The sequence below is a fragment of the Mytilus galloprovincialis genome, chromosome 13 (assembly GCF_965363235.1).
Source record: "Mytilus galloprovincialis chromosome 13, xbMytGall1.hap1.1, whole genome shotgun sequence".
NCBI classification, from domain to species: domain Eukaryota; kingdom Metazoa; phylum Mollusca; class Bivalvia; order Mytilida; family Mytilidae; genus Mytilus; species Mytilus galloprovincialis.
The window spans coordinates 60,585,530-60,605,740 of record NC_134850.1 but is presented as its reverse complement, the minus strand read 5'-3'; the positions used below and the strand labels follow the sequence as shown (position 1 = coordinate 60,605,740).

The 20,211-nt window shown below is 32.2% G+C and overlaps 1 protein-coding gene across 2 annotated transcripts in view; it reads left to right on the top strand.

Annotated features, from left to right (window-relative positions):
• The window catches only part of LOC143055895 (uncharacterized), a 47,754-nt gene extending 27,776 nt beyond the window's left edge, over nucleotides 1-19,978 (top strand). For both annotated transcript variants that reach the window (XM_076228940.1, XM_076228939.1), the window contains 6 exons: nucleotides 13,208-13,330; nucleotides 13,968-14,024; nucleotides 14,384-14,494; nucleotides 16,581-16,607; nucleotides 17,474-17,554; nucleotides 19,858-19,978. In XM_076228940.1, the coding sequence (XP_076085055.1) occupies nucleotides 13,208-13,330; nucleotides 13,968-14,024; nucleotides 14,384-14,494; nucleotides 16,581-16,607; nucleotides 17,474-17,554; nucleotides 19,858-19,964 (506 nt within the window). In that variant the 3' untranslated portion in view covers nucleotides 19,965-19,978. The remainder of the gene's footprint in view (nucleotides 1-13,207; nucleotides 13,331-13,967; nucleotides 14,025-14,383; nucleotides 14,495-16,580; nucleotides 16,608-17,473; nucleotides 17,555-19,857) is intronic.
• The last annotated feature ends 233 nt before the right edge of the window (nucleotides 19,979-20,211 follow it).

Below are 20,211 nucleotides of genomic sequence, written 5' to 3'. Positions count from 1 at the left end.
CTCATGCCTACATTTCCTATATATAATATATATAATATTTTTTTTTAAAGTTAAGAGACTTTATTTATTGTCATTTGACTGGTATAATATGGGCATCGCGGGCATCAATTACGCATTATATTAACTAAATAGATGTAAATCTGATATGTTGATTGCTACTTTTAATAGCATGTTATTAAAGATCATCAGTTTCATTTTCCTTGTTTTCATTTAAAAAAAGTATCATTTTGTGACGAAATGTATTCATTTTGACCTATACTGTTTTGTTTTCTGGGCTGAAAAACAACTTGGGAAGAAATAAGCCTTAAATTTGTAAAATGGTTAGAAATTTAAAAACAATCAACATACGAATTGTGGTACTGGAATCGACGCTATTTATCAATATTGAATTTTGAAAACTTGGACTGAAATTATCGTCAGGAAATTGTCTTAGGATACCGTCGTTTTGATGATTTATTGTCCCTAAAATACTGAAACATTGCCTGTTTTGTTTGTTCTTTTTTACTTTCAAACTATTTATATGTGATAAATCTGTGTAAGATAAGTATGAATAAAAGGAAAGTTAGATTCTAATGCAATTTGTATGTAACAATTTTTTTCATTGGCTAAAAGTTGCCGTCAAATCCACAGTTGACCAGGCGTAACTAAGGAGGGGCAACCATTTTGAAATAATTGAATCAACAAATGTTCGATTACTACTATATAATCGAAAATAAAACAACACCTACCTCGAATTTGCCGTTTTAATGTTATTTTATCCGAAATTGAAGCGTACAGGTAACGTAATAACCTCCAGTTTGTAAGTTTTCATTTCTATGACATCACGTTACCCATGACGTCTTTGCGCCAAAATCATTCATGAAGTTTCGATGATTTTTTTTTATTTGTTAAATTTAGACATTTTTCAAAGTTTTATCGGATTTTTTCATTTTGAAATGCATTAGAATCGGAATAACAGTACTGTAGTTGAAGAGTTGCCACCGTCAATTTTGATTTGACGGTTGCAAATCTCCGTTTTACTGTCTCCGCTACGCGTCGCCAGTAAAACTGCATTTGCGACCGTCAAATCTACAATTGACGGTGGCAACTCTTCAACTACAGTACTGTTATTCCTTAAATATAAAATTGAGAATGAGATGGGGAATGTGTCAAAGTGACAAAAACCGGACCAAAGATCAGAATATACTTGTATGCCGATGAGAAAACAATAAAAAGTCAAGATCTAAAGATCAAAAGAATTCAAGGTATGGATGTTTCTCAAACATGTAAGTTTTAAATGAAATAGTTAACGAATATTGTAAAAAGATGCCAAAGAGGGAATCAAAACTCATGTCGAAGAGAGACGAGCATAATAAAAGCTATTAAATAAAGGCAACAGTAGTATACCGCTGTTCAAAACTCGTAAATCTATCGACAAAAACAACATCGGGGTAACAAAGTAAAACTGAGGGAAATGCATTAAATATTATAGGAAAACAACGACACAACATTAAAATGTAACACACACATCAACGGAATAAGCATTAGACAAAATCCGATGAGAATAACAAATATAGCATCAAAACCAAATACACGAATATGGGATAGAAAAGTACCGAGACACGTCTTATAGTAATGTGAATTCACATTCAAATATAGGAGAAAACAAACGACACAACGTAAAAATGTTACACACACAGAAACGAACTATGATATAACAATGGTCATTTTCCTGACTTGGTACAGGATATTTTTAAAGAAAAAATGATGGGTTGAACCTGATATTGTGGCATGCCACACCTCGCACTTTAATGGCATTGTTAAATATAACATAATATTACAGGACTACAATACAAATAAATAGGAGAACGTATTAGGCAACGAAACACATGAATAATAGATAACAAAAGGCATCAGGTTTAAAATTCAATACGTCAAAAACGCGCCTTATCCACACAAGACTTACCAGTGACGCCCAGATATATAAGTTCGAAAGTCAAAAAAGGGGTACAAAGTTGTACAGCACTGAGGATCAAAAGTTAAAAAAGGTTGTGCCAAATACGGCTAGGGTTTTCTGCTTGTGATAAGAACATCCCTATTATTTAGAACAATTTATGCTATTGCAAACAGTAAATTTTATCAAATGAATATAAAAGACATACATAATAAAACTGAAGTCTTAATTAATTACAGAAAACAAAAACCCGAATACATAATACATTGAAGACCAACACAGAAAATAGACACACCCGACTTATTCCATGCCTCAACGCAAAAAGTCATAAAAATGACATCACATACGAAGTGGTGAAAAGGCACAAAAATTACGTCACACAGACATTTGAATTTCTGAAACAGCACAAAAATGAAGTCACATTTGAAAAACTATATCTCAAAAATAAGATAGAAATAGGATTGATTTAAGGTTATTATAGAACTAAAAACTGATATTACATTTAAACACAATGCACATTGCAATACTAATTAATAGCAATTAACTATATTATATATATGTCCGGTTTGTTTTGAATCTAACTTCAAACATAAAATATGTACAAATTACGTTGAACAAAATCAAAACTAATAAATGAAGGCGATGATTAATTTTCTTTACTATAACACATGAATGTAATAGAAAAAATGTCTATTCACACGACAAATGACAGGACAAACTACTACAAATGAAACTATAAACAGAGCACCACAAATTTCAGGGAATGTCAGGGAAAGGGGTCTAGCATATAATGCTCCAGGTATCGCTTCTGTTGTGTTACTCATCGTATTTGCAACACGACGTTATATTCGTAGATGTTACAATAAAAATATATCCGAGGTCATCTGTGACACAGATATTCCATAACGGTGAACCAACCAATTCGTAGTTTTCAGATAGTGTTGAATTGGAATAGTTGTGAATAGAAAATGTAATCAAATATATATATAATCAAAACATGATTCCTTAAATGACTAGTGCAATTAACTATTCCACACGTAAGCACACCTCTTCATGACAATGACCGGACAATAGGCTGCCATTCACTATATATTGTTCAGTAAAAACTTGAACTTTAATTGCTAATTCACCTACATCACGACTCTATTATATGTAAATAATGTCAGAGATAGGTGCTAACTACTGTTTTGTAATTAAAATAATTGTATAACATATATAAGAGAGCAGGTGCCCGCCTTTGACAACATAGCAGGAACTAACCTACTTACATTTTCAGTTTCATTATCACCTGAAAAGGTGTGAAAAGTCACCAATAGCATGCTGGCGTGCAAATAGATATATAAATATGTTTACGTTGTTAAGTTCAAAGATTTTGTAAAAATAAGAATAAAACGGAGACAAAATCGTTATGCAAGTAGAATCCCTGATTTGCCAGACCTTATTTTTTTCTGTGTGTGTTAATTTAATGTAATTATTATTTCGAGATAAAGAAAATGATGTTAATCATAGAAGGAGTCATAGTAATCCATATCTATACGATATTTCCCCATATTGTTCATCAATTTTTGCTCCTCGATATAACAGATTTGTAAACGCATTTCATTCAAGTAGTAGATTTAGCTAGCTATAAAACCAGCTTTAATCTTGAACTTTCTTCTTTCTATCAGGGATTTTACAGTTGTTTTTCACTGGTTGTAAGTTTTTATGGACTTCTTTTTTTTTTATTTAGCATGGAGTTGTGTATTTAAAAAAATGTATAAATGAAGAAATAAGATTAAAACAGGTCTGATTTTGGTCATGGTGTTGTCTGTGTTTTTATTGGACTTATGGTTATGGGTATTTCGGACATAACGTCAGATTGATATGTAGGTTCTGTGGTTCCATTTAGACACAGATTATTGAAACGTTTGCTTTTTGAAGTTGATGAATGCTAATTTGTGTATCTTGCAACTTCAGACGTTCCAACAATAATCATAAAGAGATGAAGAGGAATAGTCAGTGGGAAATTCGGTTCTCTTGGGAATGTCGATTGTTTGTTGAACAACACGGCGGTCTTAGGGTAGATTATCTGTGTATCGCCATCTTTGATTGTAAAAAAAATTACACAATCGGTTCTTCGCTTGCCAATGCGAATATTTAGACAGATTAAAGAGCAAAATTAAATTGAAAAAAGTAAAATAACAAACGAACTTCGAGGAAAATCAAAACGGAAAGTCCGAATTCAAATGGCAAAATCTAAAGCTTTATCACATCAAACAAATGAATAACAACTGTTCTGTTAAATATAGAAAAATAAGAGATTGATTGCGTTATTTAATCTTTTTTTAACAATACTAAATGTTTGGTTTTGTTCCATTCAATGTTAAACGTAGCTATTGCGTTATTTAATCATTTTTAACAATACTAAATGTTTATTTTTGTTCCATTCAATGTTAAACGTAGGTATATAAGAGAAATCTCTCTTTTAGTAACTTGTATACTGGAATAATAGTGTTACTTTCATTGTTTTTTTTTTTATTGTAGTCAGAAAATAAGTTCTGGGACACCATAATTTTCTTTAGTGTACTTAAAGCATAATATATAAGACCTTACTCATCATATTTTATTACAAATTCGATCTCATTGATTTAATTTATTCACAAAAAAGTAGTTCTTTTATGAATTATCTATGTAACATTATACCTCGTAAAATAGTACGATGACTCATACCTTTGGTTATATTAAAAAAAATGGCAGATAATAAGAATTCGGTTTGAGGAAATATAACTGATGATCCAATTTTCGTAAAACAAATGTTGTCATTAAAGAAAGATCATACCACTTTTTGTTGCAGTTTCAATGAATGTTGTATTTGAATTGGAGTGTTTTTTTGTGTTGAAAAAAGCAAAATGATATTCTCTTTTGATGACATGTATATTTACGGCCATATTTAGGATGCCACATACATGTCCCAAATCTGATATATTTTTTATCATTTCAAAACTCAAATGAAGCCTTATTAATTGTGTTAAGATTTATGCTCTGCTGACATTAATTGAATAGTCCTCATATATTTAACCTCTGTATAAATTTATTTTAAATTTGATGTAAATTTAATAACAAAATACAAACAAAATGAATATTAATCTTTGGAGGAGTTATCCATATCCATCTGATATCTGACCTTATATGGAACTAGGTTCCATTCATACTGCCGTATTGATATAAAAAAGTTAATATTTTTCTTCACAGCTCAATTAGGAAAGCTGGTAATTAAAGTAGGCGAAACAAATATTTTTATCGGAATTATATTTTGATTTCTTGAAATCAGACTTACAAACAAATTGACTATCCCGAAATCTAAGCAATACCTTCGTTTTTGTTTTTGTTTTTGTTTTTATGTTTTTCATTCACACAATTAGAAAATAGATTTAAGAAGATGTACGGGAGTGCCAACGAGACAACTCTCCATCCAAGTCGTTTGTAAAAAAAAACATTATACGTCAAAGTACGGTCTTCAACACGGATACTTGGCTTACACCGAACAGCAAGCTATAAAGGGCCATAAAAAGGAGTAGCGTAAAGCAATTCAAACGGGAAAACCTATAATCTATATAAAAAACAAGAAACGAGAACCATTTATTAACCACATTAATAAACGACAACCACTGAACATCAGGTGCCTTATTTAGGACAGGTGCAAACAAATTCAGCGGGTATAAACGTTTTAATATGTACCAACCTTCACACTTACCTGAAAAAATAGTGTAACATCAAAACAATGACAGATGCATATATACCAATTAAGGTAGCACACTACAAAGATTTTTCATCCCCAATCAGTCATAATTAAACTGGTGTTATTCCACTCATCCTTCTTTAAATTTCATAAATGACGTACCAAAAGAAAGAAGAAGGGTCGTTGTTCTCCTCTTATATTTGATGCGTTTCCCTCAGTTTTGGTTTGTTACCCCGATTTTGTTTTTTTGTCCATAGATATACGAGTTTTGAACAGCGGTAAATAAGAAGAACAAAGACGCTTAATTCATTCAAGAGTGAACATCACAATATAGCAACCAATTACACAACAATTAATTATGGAATAATTATATCATAATGAAATTATCACAATTGGAAAGATTAATCATTCTTCTTTCTTTTGGTACCTCATTTAAAAATATAAAGAAGGATGATATGAATTACATCAGTTTAAAGTTGTCTAATTGGGGGTGAAAAAAATCTTTGTATTGTGCTACCTTAATCAGTTATTTGTAAATTTATCTTTTGATGTGTACTCGCTGACAATGTGAGCATCAGTGGACCGGCTGTGATACAAAAATATAACGGGTCAGTCAACAATGGAGAAACGAATATGCAGTGCGTAAGGGTCAACTTTTTTCACTAACATCGCACATGAAGTTAACTAATCTTAGCTTTCGCAAAGCGGTATTGTCTAATTGTTCGGATATCATGATAACCTAGGGAAATTCTGCAGTTATTTGTGGCTCACATTTATATTTAGATCTGAGTTTCCACTGACAGTCGAAAATGTAAAATTGTCTGTTGCTATTCAAATGTTTAATCTTTTTCTGTTTCGTGAGAAAAAAGTGCGTTATCTGTTCATTCACTATAAATCTTTGTCAGTTAAATTTTCGGAAAAATTTATAATAGTAAATGTTTGAATTTTTGTAATCACTGTAAAAAATGTCCTGTACCAAGTCAGGAAAATGGCCATTGTTATATCATAGTTCGTTTCTGTATGTGTAACCTTTTAACGTTGTGTTTCCGTTGTGTCGTTTGTTTTCTCCTATATTTGAGTGTACTATAAGACGTGTCACGGTACTTTTCTATCCCAAATTCATGTATTTGGTTTTGATGTTATATTGGTTATTCTCATCTGATTTTGTCTAATGCTTAGTCCGTTGCTGTTCGTGTTACATTTTAATGTTGTGTCGTTGTTCTCCTCTAATATTTAATGCGTTTCCCTCAGTTTTAGTTTGTTACCCCGATTTTGTTTTTTGTCCATAGATATATGAGTTTTGAACAGCGGTATACTACTGTTGCCTTTATTTATATTGATATATAGCTCCATGGCCTTTTACCGCAACGTTCACGTTCATCGTTTAACCCACTTGCTGCCGGTGGGACACATGTGCATGTCCACAACGGCTTTGGCAATTTCCGGGATGACACATATGTCCAAGTTTTTATTTATGCAAGCTTCTCATCATTTCTGTATCTCTTTCAAATAAAAGACCAAAGATGAGCGTTTCCGTAAACTACACGCTCCTTATTTATACCTGTAAAATAAACTCAAGTGTCTTGACAAGATAAATCTCATTTTTAACAAGTTTATCATTTCAAATTAGTTAAAAATTTTGCTAATAAAACTTTATCAAATCTGCGGATTCAAATCGCATCAATAAGCGAAAAAAACAACAACATATGAACAATGAAGAAATGTGATTAATCGTGATATTACATCATCTTAGGCATAGTCAAAGGAGAAATGGGGAATCGCAGTCAATAATTATTCATTTTAGATTCTGTATGCTCGGGAACGCACTGTGACAAAAATTAAAATGGCGTGATACAGCTTATGACGTCAAGTGTGATTTGCCGTGTTTCGCTTTTTGCATAGTTCTTTTAATTATTTCTAAATACAAATTAAAAGGATAAAAAAATGTTTTATACTAAATTTTTTACGGTAAAATAAAACTTATTGCTTTTAAAATTAAAGAAGATGTCTACACACAATGAAAGTCATGTACCGATTGAGTACCTAGGAATTTTAGATAAAATACCTAACATTATTTATGCCTGTAAAACCTTATAAACCTAATTGGAATGCAAAACTACAAACTTCAATAATCGAATAGTCCGAAATAAATAACCTTTTAAACAGACTCAATGCTTTTCACAGGTTACATTATAGACAATCAATTGTTTATTTCTAATGAAAAACTGTTAAACATATTTTTAAAAATTTTAACAGTTTTCTCTGAAAATATACCTCATGCATCGCAACAGCTTGGATATAAATGTTACAAAATGTTTCATTTGAAATAATAATGTCGTTTGTGACAATTTTACTTTTGACTTTTTGAACTAAATGATGAAATGGTATGTAATGTATCTGGTAGATTAAGTCGTCCAAGCTGTTGCGAGGCATGAGGTATATTTTCAGAGAAAACCTTTTAAGTATGATAAACACCAAAAAAATTATAAAACAAGAAGGAAAAAACTTTTAAACTGGAGCTCAGAAAGTTTCAACACAGCTGATAATATACGAATTAAGCATTAAATAACTTGAAAAGTACATTTGTGTCCGTGTTAAAAAAAAACCTGGTGTACTTTGAAAATTATAGGCGTCACAATAGACCAATGTTATTTTCATTTTCCAACAATGCTTTACCATTTAATATAAGGTTCTTCGTATCGTCAATGCTGTCCTGGTTTATCTTTTTATAACATTAACGGTACCATTGTATGCACCAGTTGTGCATTTTGACAATTAGTGTCTTTTCGGTGATGCTCGGTATGAAAGTATATATAATCCTTTAATTTAGAATAATTTCCAAAATTTTGTAACAGCAAAGTTTAATAACATAATAACCGTATCGTCATGCTAGTTTCGAAGTAGGGCTACTTGGCTGGTGATACATGCGGGACTAGCAGTCCAATAACAGAAGTATCGACACAGTGATAGTAATACCATAAACGATTCAAATTGTGGTTGACCAGATTAGCCTTATATGTTAACTAGTTTCATCTTAAGCAAGTTAAAAAAAGACGCTGCTTTTGGGATGTTCAGTTTATTGCTACTTAGTTTTTATTTTTGTCCCTAAAGCACGTTTTACTTAGTGTGTGCTTGTCTTGTGGAAGTTATTTGACTACAAGAGTTTTGTCAATTAGATGTTAATGTCTTTTGTGAAAATTTTAGTTTTGACTTTTTGAACTAAGTTGTTATAGGGTATCTAATGAATCTGCTAAATAACGTTGATTATAGACATGGAAAATGATCTTTAAGAGAGAGTAGGAGTTTCAACACAGACGATAAAAACGTGAATTGAGTATTACACAACTCGAAAAAATACCTTTAATCCTTGCACATTGCAGAGTCTGAGAGTCAACTCAAGACTAATTTTATATTCATTTTCCAACAATGCTATCCCATTTGAGTAAGATTTTTTGTTTCTTTTTTCTAATACTTTATCTAGATATGTTTATATCATCATCATCCAAGACTTAGACAAGTTTCATAATAGACTCTGATGTCATACTGGGTTGATACCTATGTTTTACATTTCCTTCTAGGTGATCAGTTGGTACTGTTTAATTTGGATGTTCTTACAAGCACTTTGCCTGCCTTTTAATTGTTATTTGAAAGGTTAATGTCTTTGTGACAATTTTATTTTTGACTTTTTCAACTAAATTGTAAAAGGTATGTTGGACATCTGCTAAATACATTTGAGAATAACCATTACTCATAATCTTATATAGCTTAAATAGAAATTTCCTGACGGCTGATACTATATGAACTAAGCATTAGACAACTTAAAAAGTACTTTTTTGATCGCTATTTCATTTGGGATTAGGTTCTTCTTAATTTCACTTTTCTATTTCGTTTGTTTATTTGTACTATTTACTTGCAAGACTTTGACAAAAGAAAAGGAAATTCAGAAAAAAGTTATTTCGACCGAAGAAGTTTATAAAGTGTTTGTTTTCTTCATTTTTATGCATATTATATATACCGCGTATTGCACCCAGGGCTTTCCATTTATATTCATATCAAGTAGACATTTCAATATATCAACCTTGATTTTTCTTTGCTCAATCGATTTACCAGATTTGAATATCAAACCTGGTTTTATAACTACCTAAACATCACATTTGCATGGCAGCCGCAAAGTATAGAGCGAGCTTATACACCAACAATTTTGTGTTTAAATTGTTTTTTAAAAATTGAATTCTTCGACAATATGATGGTCTGTGTCGAATACATTCACCATTTCAATAAATTAATTTTTATATTTGCAAAATCGAAAGTCAAACCTAACGAAGGTATACTCAGGGAAAAAGGAAAATCCTTCTTCAGAAAAAGGGCCAGAAGATATTAAAAAAAAAGATTTTACGGAAAATTTGAAGTATGAGCAATTATAACCTAACAAAACTAATTATGGTTTTATCTACTTATATTTATAATTCTGTTTTTATTTTAAAGCATGAGTACAAACAACATTTAGAACAGATAGATATCGTATGTTAATTTGACATTAATTGATTTCGTGGACTAATATCCGTAGTTTTGCTTGTCGGGTGATGCATGTATAGTAGGAGACGCTTTCATGTCGACAAATCAGGGGTTGAAGTCATAACACTTTGCTCAGTGCTTGGAGCACAAAAATCAATCTCGAAACATGAAATCCAGCATTTTGATTGGTTGATTTTCGAGTACGAGTACAAAAAACTGACTCGAAAGTTTTACGACAGCAATACCTGCTCATTTTGGAGTTCATGCTATTCCTACAGTTTTTGTTTGTAAACATTTGATTTGGCTTATGATTCTATTTATGAGATTCGAACAATGGCACACTGCTGATGTCTTCATTTCTAGAAAACGAACAGAAGGGACAAAAGTAGTTGTTGAAGGGATCATAGTAATTAGTATATACATTTAACATGTATATCCATTTCTCTTAATTTGTTTCGTATTTTGTGTTCATGTTGATCTCTTTGTCCTGTGTGTTTTTTTAGGAAAAATTGCCTTCTTGTCTGTCTTGTATTTTCAATGACAAATGCAGAAATCGTATAACTGAAAAGGTGTCACGACTATTTTACAAAACTGTAAGATGTCCGAATATCGATGTTTTAATGAAAAGCTTGAAATCTATAACTTAATGCATCACTAGTTAACAGGCATACGTGACAACTGAAAAGTTTGAATAGTCACGTTAATTAAAGGGGGCGGTTTGATAATTTGGATCTACATGATATACCCACTTACGAAATACATTCGATTAAATTTACAGTTTTTCCTTAATGAAAACAGAAACCAAAATGACAGAAAACAAAGTTCGAATGAATTCTTGATCATCTTGCCTATTTTCCAAGTGTTTAGCACTTACAAACAAATTTTTACACAAGCATTTTATCTATCCATCGCCAGGACACACAACCTACCTGTCTGATCCGAATATATATTTTTGTTATTCCAGAAATAAATAAGTAACCGCTCAACACTCTTGATTTAAATGCCATATTTAATATCGAAACAGTACTTTCCTTAACACATAATCAATTGACCTACCCTAAGAAATAATCCTCCATGTCATGCCAATACGGTGCGTCTCCTACCACATAATAATTTACCTGTAAAGCGCCGTGTAAAGCAGATTAACACCTAGACACATACTTAGCTAATCTGCTCTATGTCATATCAAGATGATGCTTACCTTACCACATACTTGGTTTAACTGATCCATTGACATGTATGGAAGGTGCTTACCCTACATCATACCTAATTTACCAATCTATTTTCATGTAAGAAATGTGCTTACCTTACCACAAACTTGATTTAACTGCTCCAATATTGTTATGTCATGATGTTGTTAACATTACCACATACTTTTTATACCTGCTCCATTGTTATGTCATGGTAGTGGTTACCTGACCACATGTTGATTTGTCTGCTCTATTGTCATGTCATGATGGTGCTTACCTGACCACATGGTTGGTTTACCTGTTCCATTGTCATGTCATGATGGTTACCTGATCACATACATGGTTTACCGGATTCATCGTCATTTCATGATGGTGCTTACCTTACCACATACTTGATTCACCTGTTTATTGTCATGTCAGAAAGGTACTTACTCTATGACATGCTTGATCTAATTGTCATTTGTCATGCAAGTAAAATACTCATTATTCGACATACCCGATTTACGGGTCTTTTGTCATGTAAGTAAAATACACATTATTCGACATACCCGATTTACCTGTCCATTGTCATGTAAGAAAGGAACTTGCCCAACCACATATTTGGTTTGGTACTCTCTTGTCACAAAAAAAAAATATATCCCACCTCTAATTTGCTGTCACATATTTGTACGATGTTAATTTTACACCATACAACCTCCTTATGCCAAAACGGATTTTAGCAAACAATGCATTTTACATCTGGTCATGAACAAGGATAGGACTAACAATACTTTATTTTCTTGCGTAGTGCCATGAAGAAACTTAATCACGGAGTTCATGCGCCTGTCATTCTTTGGGAAAGAACTTTTCTTGTCACGAAATAGCAATGCTTATCTCATATCAGAAAGGACCTAACCTCGTAACACCCTTTATGTCGCTATCATACATTTGTATTTAATTTGACCTTTTAAATGTTCTGATTAAAGCGTTAATGATATGTCTAGTGTATATTAAAGCATGTCTGGAGGGCAAAATCAAAGGCCTACATTTTTTATAGTTTTAAAATGCAAGTTAACAGATGACGCAATTATTACGACCATCATTTACTGTATATTGATTGTCCATGCAATGTAAGATCTGGGTTTGAGTTTACGCGAATATTTTTTTCTCTAAAATTTTGATTTGTATATTCTTTATTAAATAGCGAGATGTCAAGGTCGCAACAACTGTTAAGTTGTTATGATTTTAATTGCATTTTAATAGACAGGAGTAGGTCTATTTGCTTATTCTTACTACAGTTTTAGATTTGTGTATATAGTATAAATAAAAAGATGGGGTATTAGTGCCAATGAGGCATTTCTCCATCTTAGTTGCAATGTTTGAAAAGTTAACGAATATAGGTCAAAGTACGGTCTTCAACATGGAGCCTTGACTCATACAAAAAAGCAAGATATAAACATCCCGAAAATTGCATGTATGAAAATGACACTGAACAGAGTAGGGTTAGAAATCATTTTGTCCTGGATTTCAATACAATGCAAATCGTGACGTTATTTTTATGTTCCGTTAAAAGTTCGTAAATTTCAATTATATTGTTCGTAATTTTTCTCTTGTTGCGTTAATCTTTAAAAAGTGTCAAACATTCTCTATAATTCATTTATGCTACTTGATTTTATTTATTATCTGTTATCATTGCACATTTACACCTGAGATTTAAACATGCCATAAGATCCTTACTGATTTGGCAGTGTCAATGGATACGTTCCCGTCAATGAAAATAAGAATTTATGAATTTAGTGCGTCGAAGAGTCTTTTTATATTTGTCTTTATCAGGAACGTTCTGACTAAAAGAAGATTTTTGTTCCCTTTCAGACGAACCAGCTGCAGCAAAGTTAGTAACCTGTAAAGGGATTGGAATGTTCGCGAATCCTGCCATGGATATATGGTGTCAAATTGTTTGTCCTCAAGGATTTTGTCCGCCATCTCACTGTGAATGTAAGACATTTTGAATTTTTTTTTTAATCCTGGATGAGGTTAACTATAGTTAATGCAGTTGGTAATATGACAGAATATTTTTACAGAATCATTATTATATTTACACTTAATTTCCATAAATGGATACTAACTGATTTTTGTTATTCAGTAACTGCAAAAAACTCTTTCCTTTAGAAACTTTTAATTTAAATTGAAGAATGTACTATTTTTTGTCTGCATCATATTTATGATAACTCAAGCATTAACACCTGTAAAGAAAGGCCGCAAACCATTAGTTTACCTATACAATTTAGATTTGAAGAAAAGCGCACGCTAAAACTTATAAATCTTGTATTATTACTCTAATCAAATCAATTAAAATTAATATATAGATTTGGATAACGCTATGAAATAAATAAAACATGTATGTGAGTGTATGTTTATTTTCTATTGTCCTTAGTTTTTTTTAGGATAAGTAAAAAAGCCCTTTGTTTTCATTTTACATTTCATCTAGCATGTATCAGCATTTAAAAAGATTCTAGCAGTCTTTTGTAACTGTGAAAATAACGGATCCTTTCACTTCAAACACAAGCTTATATTTGAATCCTGTTTCAGTCTTACAAGGAACTAATATTTACTTCTATATTTTACAAACTAGGTGGAGAAGTTATCCAAACAACTATGCCAACTACGGAAAGTACCCATACTGCTTCAGGTATGCTTGAATTTTTATGACTAGTCTTTTTCCATGTCAAAGTTCAAAGAGAAGGTATATTTTCCCTTGAACAAATAAACTTATATTGACATTTGTTTAATTCTTATTTAGCTTGGTATTTTTGATCTGTTTTAGCTGAACAATGCAATGCATATATTGGATTAATCAATGTCATTAACAACAACTTAATTCATTTCTTCTTGATTTGGGAAATTATAAAATGAAAGTATATTTTACTATGTTTACCGGGATTAATCTGCATATATAATTCAACTTCATCAGGGCTATATAAGATTAAAATTTAACATAGACAAGCCAGAGTAAGATTTTTAGATGGGTTTTCATTATCTTTTTTTTAGGCGCAGATTTGTATTCCGCCAATGCCATGAATGGTATTATGTGTTCAGTTTGTAACCAACAACCAAAATATTCAGACTGTTCTACGAAATATTGCAACCTATATAATCAAAGTGAGTAAAAAAAGATAATAAATTTGTACAATAAAAAAGACACACTGATAATGGAAACTATAAACTTAGTTCATATTTTATCGTAAAGTATTGTATTGAATATATGTTAGAGTGCCCTGTGTCTGTCTTCCATTATGTGTATATTCCCGATTGTCCCGCTAAGTCATAACAGTTAAATCTGCTGCCCTTTGTGCAGATTCAAATTTATGTTTCCCCCTTTAGATTTATGTCCCATGGCGTCTTGCATTAATCTCAAATGCATGGTCCTTTGTTTATTCAGATCGGTTTCCTTTGACTTAATATACTAAATACACCCAACCCTTATTTATATCTATGTTCGTTGTGTTACAACAGATTATTAGAATTTATTCCGTAAGGAACAAATACTGTAATGTTTGTCCCAGTGGACATAATAGTACAGAATATTACATGGCGCCTCTTTAAGAGAGAAAATTCAGCCATTAATTATTAAATGCTTGTCGAAAAGGCAATATACTCAATTGTAGACTCCTACTGAACTGCGTTGGCTTTAAAAGCAAAATAGCAAATATACCGAACTCAAATTCAAAACGGAAAGTCTTTCATCAAAACAAAAATTAAAAGCTTAAATGCAACATTAGAATTTAAAAAGGGTCATATTACTGGCTTGATTAGGGCACAAACCATGTACATACAAAGATTAATATACAAACATAACTATCAGTCAGTGAATTCCGCAATTGGGAAAACGAAACATTTTCTCATTAAACTTGCACAAAACTTTAATTAAGAAACGGAGATTTGGTTCCAAATGTTTTTATTTTAATATTTATTTATATTTTGAAACTTTATTTTAAGACCCTAATTAGAAATTACATGAATAAGTTGATCACATCTTTCGATCAAACTGACTTCTGAGTAACTGGCAAATCACAGAATAAACATGTAATGTTAATTGCAAATTATATTATAGCAGGTTTTTCTACAGTAATTAAAATCTATTTTTGATTTTACCGTTGACCTTCGATATGTTTTTGACAACAACACATCTACTCGAAGTTGTTTTGAAAATTATGACTTATACCAAGAAGGCAGTGCATGTGCACGGACATAGATTTGTGACGACGTCTATGACTCAATATAGAATTAGACATAGATTTGAGAAAAGGACTTAAATTTGAGACTGGACTTTAAAAACGCAAAACGCATTTGAAATTTTTGTTTTCCGAATCATGATTGATCTGCATATATCTACAAGTCATGCTTACTATACCTCTGATCATAGATTGTTCAAATGAGGCCTTTGAAATAAGTGTAATTATTTTCTTTCGGAGTGTCAAAATCTGTTTTAAGTTTTCGATAAATTGCATTCATATATTGGTGATTTGAATCTGTTTATAGTTTTGATGTTTCTACCTTATATACCACTTTGCATCATATTCTTGTTTAGTAAAAATTCATACACCTTATTAAATCGGCATTTAAAACTTCAAAATGCGAATATATATATTCAAACTTTTTTAGGTCATTTTTTTTTAGTAACAAAATGACATTTGTCTCATTTTGAACACGGTATATGAACAAATAGTTGACTGTGTAAAAAAGTAAAACTTTGATATATTTTTTGATTCATTGGTTGATTGAGTATTTCATTTATATATTCGTCCTCACTGATATGATGAGTTAAGATCAACACAAATTCAGAGGCATCCATTAGAGTTAACAACAGTCAAAAACCCTTATCAAAACATTTGATACTGATATGATGAGTTAAGATCAACACAAATTCAGAGGCATCCATTAGAGTTAACAACAGTCAAAAAACCTAATCAAAACATTTGATACTGATATGATGAGTTAAGATCAACACAAATTCAGAGGCATCCATTAGAGTTAACAACAGTCAAAAACCCTAATCAAAACATTTGATACTGATATGATGAGTTAAGATCAACACAAATTCAGAGGCATCCATTACAGTTAACAACAGTCAAAAACCCTAATCAAAACATTTGATTGTGGTGACTTTCCTAATCAAACTCTTCTATGCAAGCTTGTGTCGTTATTATATATAGAACATGTACATTTGTAATTTATTATTTTGCAGATTTAGAAGAACCACAAGATTCTTTCAGTAAGATTTACTACTACTATTCAAGTTCATTTGAGTTCCAGTTACTTTCAAAATGATTCATTAATAATCGAAACGGTATATGTGTTATCTAATTTTTATACCCCCGCTTCAAAAAAGGGGGGTATACTGTTTTACCTCTGTCTTTCAGTCCGTCCGTCAGTCCGTCAGTCAGTCCGTCCCATGAAACTTTCGTCACATTTTTCTCAGGAACTACACATCCACCCTTTCTGTAATTTGGTATCAACATTTATATATGTCAGCCATACCGTGTGATGCGTTTTCAGATTCATCACTTGACAACTTCCTGTTTACCGAACACTTGTCTGATTTTACACATGATAGCCAAGTTGAAAATTTTCGTCACATTTTTCTCAGGAACTACAATACAAGGATTTCTGAAATTTGGTTTCAGGATTTATATAATTCAGCTATACCGTGTGATGCGTTTTCAGATTCATCACTCGACAACTTCCTGTTTACCGAACACTTGCATATTTTTACACTATTAATATTATCCACTTGCGGCGGGGGTATCATCAGTGAGCAGTAGCTCGCAGTTTCACTTGTTTATTATATACTAAGAAGAACATTCTAGTAAAGTGTATGTGAAATACATTCAATGACAATCAATGTTGATTAAACCATCCATGATATTTATATCAACCACGGTCTCAAATGCTTAATTGAAAGTCTATTATGTATGATGTCAAGTCATCGATTTGAATCACATGATACACAAATCAACTTTCAAACAATATAATCCCTCGATCAGAGGTCTTATGATTGTATTTGGGTCAGGTTGATACGCGTGTGACATTGAAAAAACATATGATATTATCTATTTATCCCCTTTGGCATAATTTCAGATAAAATATTCAGCTACTCCCCAGAAATGTTCTGCCAACTAGCAACTACAAAAGGGGATACAAATTTACAGAAGATCTTTTGTAAGTATAATGTATATTGTTGATCTCAGATAAAAAGGTATAACAAAAAATGTAAAATTAGAAAGTTCTAATATAACATCTTATATCAAAGAGGCGATGTAATCACAGAAGTAGGAAATACACTTACAACGCTTTGGCTAAAAAGAAATAAAAGTATACCGTCTAACAGATAAAACAAGTACACAAAACACAACAGAGAAGACTAAAGACTGGGCAACATGAACCCCATATTTAAGGGGGGGGGGGGTTTATCGCAGGTGCTCTAGGAGGGTAAGCTAATCACACTGTACACGAGACAGAATCTATTATATTGTTGTGTCTATCAGAACGATAAACAAAACTTTGCTGTACATGATAGCAAATTCTATTGTATTGCTGTGTCTATCAGAACGATAAACAAAACTCTGCTGTACACGATAGCAAATTCTATTATATTGAAGTGGTTATCAGAAAGATAAAAAAACTCTGCTGTACACGATAACAAATTCTATTATATTGCAGTGGCTATCAGAACGATAAACAAAACTTTGCTGTACACGATAGCAAATTCTATTATATTGTAGTGGCTATTAGAACGATAAACAAAACTCTGCTGTACACGATAGCAAATTCTATTGTATTGTAGTGGCTATCAGAACGATAAACAAAACTCTATTGTACACGATAGCAAATTCTGTTATATTGTAGTGGCTATCAGAACGATAAACAAAACTCTGCTGTACACGATAGCAAATTATATTGTATTGTAGTGGCTATCAGAACGACAAACAAAACTCTGCTGTACACTTGTATTACAGTGACTACCGGATAAAACTATCGGATAAAACTTTGCTGTACACGATAGCAAATTCTATTGTATTGCAGTGGCTATCAGAACGATAAACAAAACTCTGTTGTACACGATAGCAAATTCTATTGTATTGCAGTGGCTATCAGAACGATAAACAAAACTCTGCTGTACAATTGTATTACAGTGACTATTGGATAAAACTATCGGATAAAACTATCGGATAAAACGCTGCTGTAAACGATAGCAAATTCTATTGTATTGCAGTGGCTATCAGAACGATAAACAAAACTCTGCTGTACACGATAGCAAATTCTATTGTTTTGCAGTGGCTATCAGAACGATAAACAAAACTCTGCTGCACACTTGTACTACAGTGACGATTGGATAAAACTATCGGATAAAACTCTGCTGTACACGATAGCAAATGTTATTGTATTGCAGTGGCTATCAGAACGATAAACAAAACTCTGCTGTACACGATAGCAAATTCTATTGTTTTGCAGTGGCTATCAGAACGATAAACAAAACTCTGCTGTACACGATAGCAAATTATATTGTATTGTAGTGGTATATGTTGCCTTCGTTATCACATTCTTTATCGTCTATCGATAAAGCAGAAGTAATAGATATCCCAGATCAAAACCTTATGTACACTTGTATTACAGTGACTATCGGAAAGGTAGAAAAAACTCTGCTTTTAACGATTACAAAATATTTTGTATTGCAGAGGCTATCGGAACCGTAAACAGAGCTCTGCTGTACACGATTACAAAATATTTTGCATTGCAGTGGCTATCGGAACCGTAGACAGAGCTCTGCTGTACACGATTACAAAATATTTTGCATTGCAGTGGCTATCGGAACCGTAGACAGAGCTCTGCTGTAATCGATTACAACTTATATTGCATTGCAGTGGCTATCGGAACCGTAGACAGAGCTCTGCTGTACACGATTACAAAATATTTTGCATTGCAGTGGCTATCGGAACCGTAGACAGAGCTCTGCTGTACACGATTACAAAATATTTTGCATTGCAGTGGCTATCGGAACCGTAGACAGAGCTCTGCTGTACACGATTACAAAATATTTTGTATTGCAGTGGCTATCGGAACCGTAGACAGAGCTCTGCTGTACACGATTACAAAATATTTTGCATTGCAGTGGCTATCGGAACCGTAGACAGAGCTCTGCTGTACACGATTACAAAATATTTTGCATTGCAGTGGCTATCGGAACCGTAGACAGAGCTCTGCTGTAATCGATTACAAAATATTTTGTATTGCAGTGGCTACCGGAACCGTAGACAGAGCTCTGTTGTACACGATTACAAAATATTTTGTAATACAGAGGCTTTTGGAACCGTAGACAGAGCTCTGCTGTACACGGTAGCAAAACAGTTGATCTGAAATTCAATCGCGATCAAAGACCGTAGTGAATCCGCAGTGAGGAAAGTAGGTTCGTTATATAGATTAATAACCATTTTAGTTGTAACTTGTTTCTAATTGTATTGTAGGTGATGGTGATCAAGCCGTAATTCTATCAGAGTTGGAATCGGTCATGTGTACAGCTTGTCAAAATGTTGGTAATGGAGCAGGATGTGAAGAGTACTGTGTGTCTTAATGTTTTCTTTAAGATATTAAACATCATACATACGTCAAATAAACAATCGTTTTCTGTTCTTGAACTGGCTAACAGATAATTTATTTCAGTTGCAATTAGTGTTTAACGGTCTAAAGTTACTGTGTTATAATTTTTTATTCAGTGAAAATTAATTAAATATATTTGGTATTTTATTTAATAAGACCAAAAGGGATTTAACAAAGAACATTGAGTTCCAAATAAAGATTAAAATGAACTTCAATGTTTG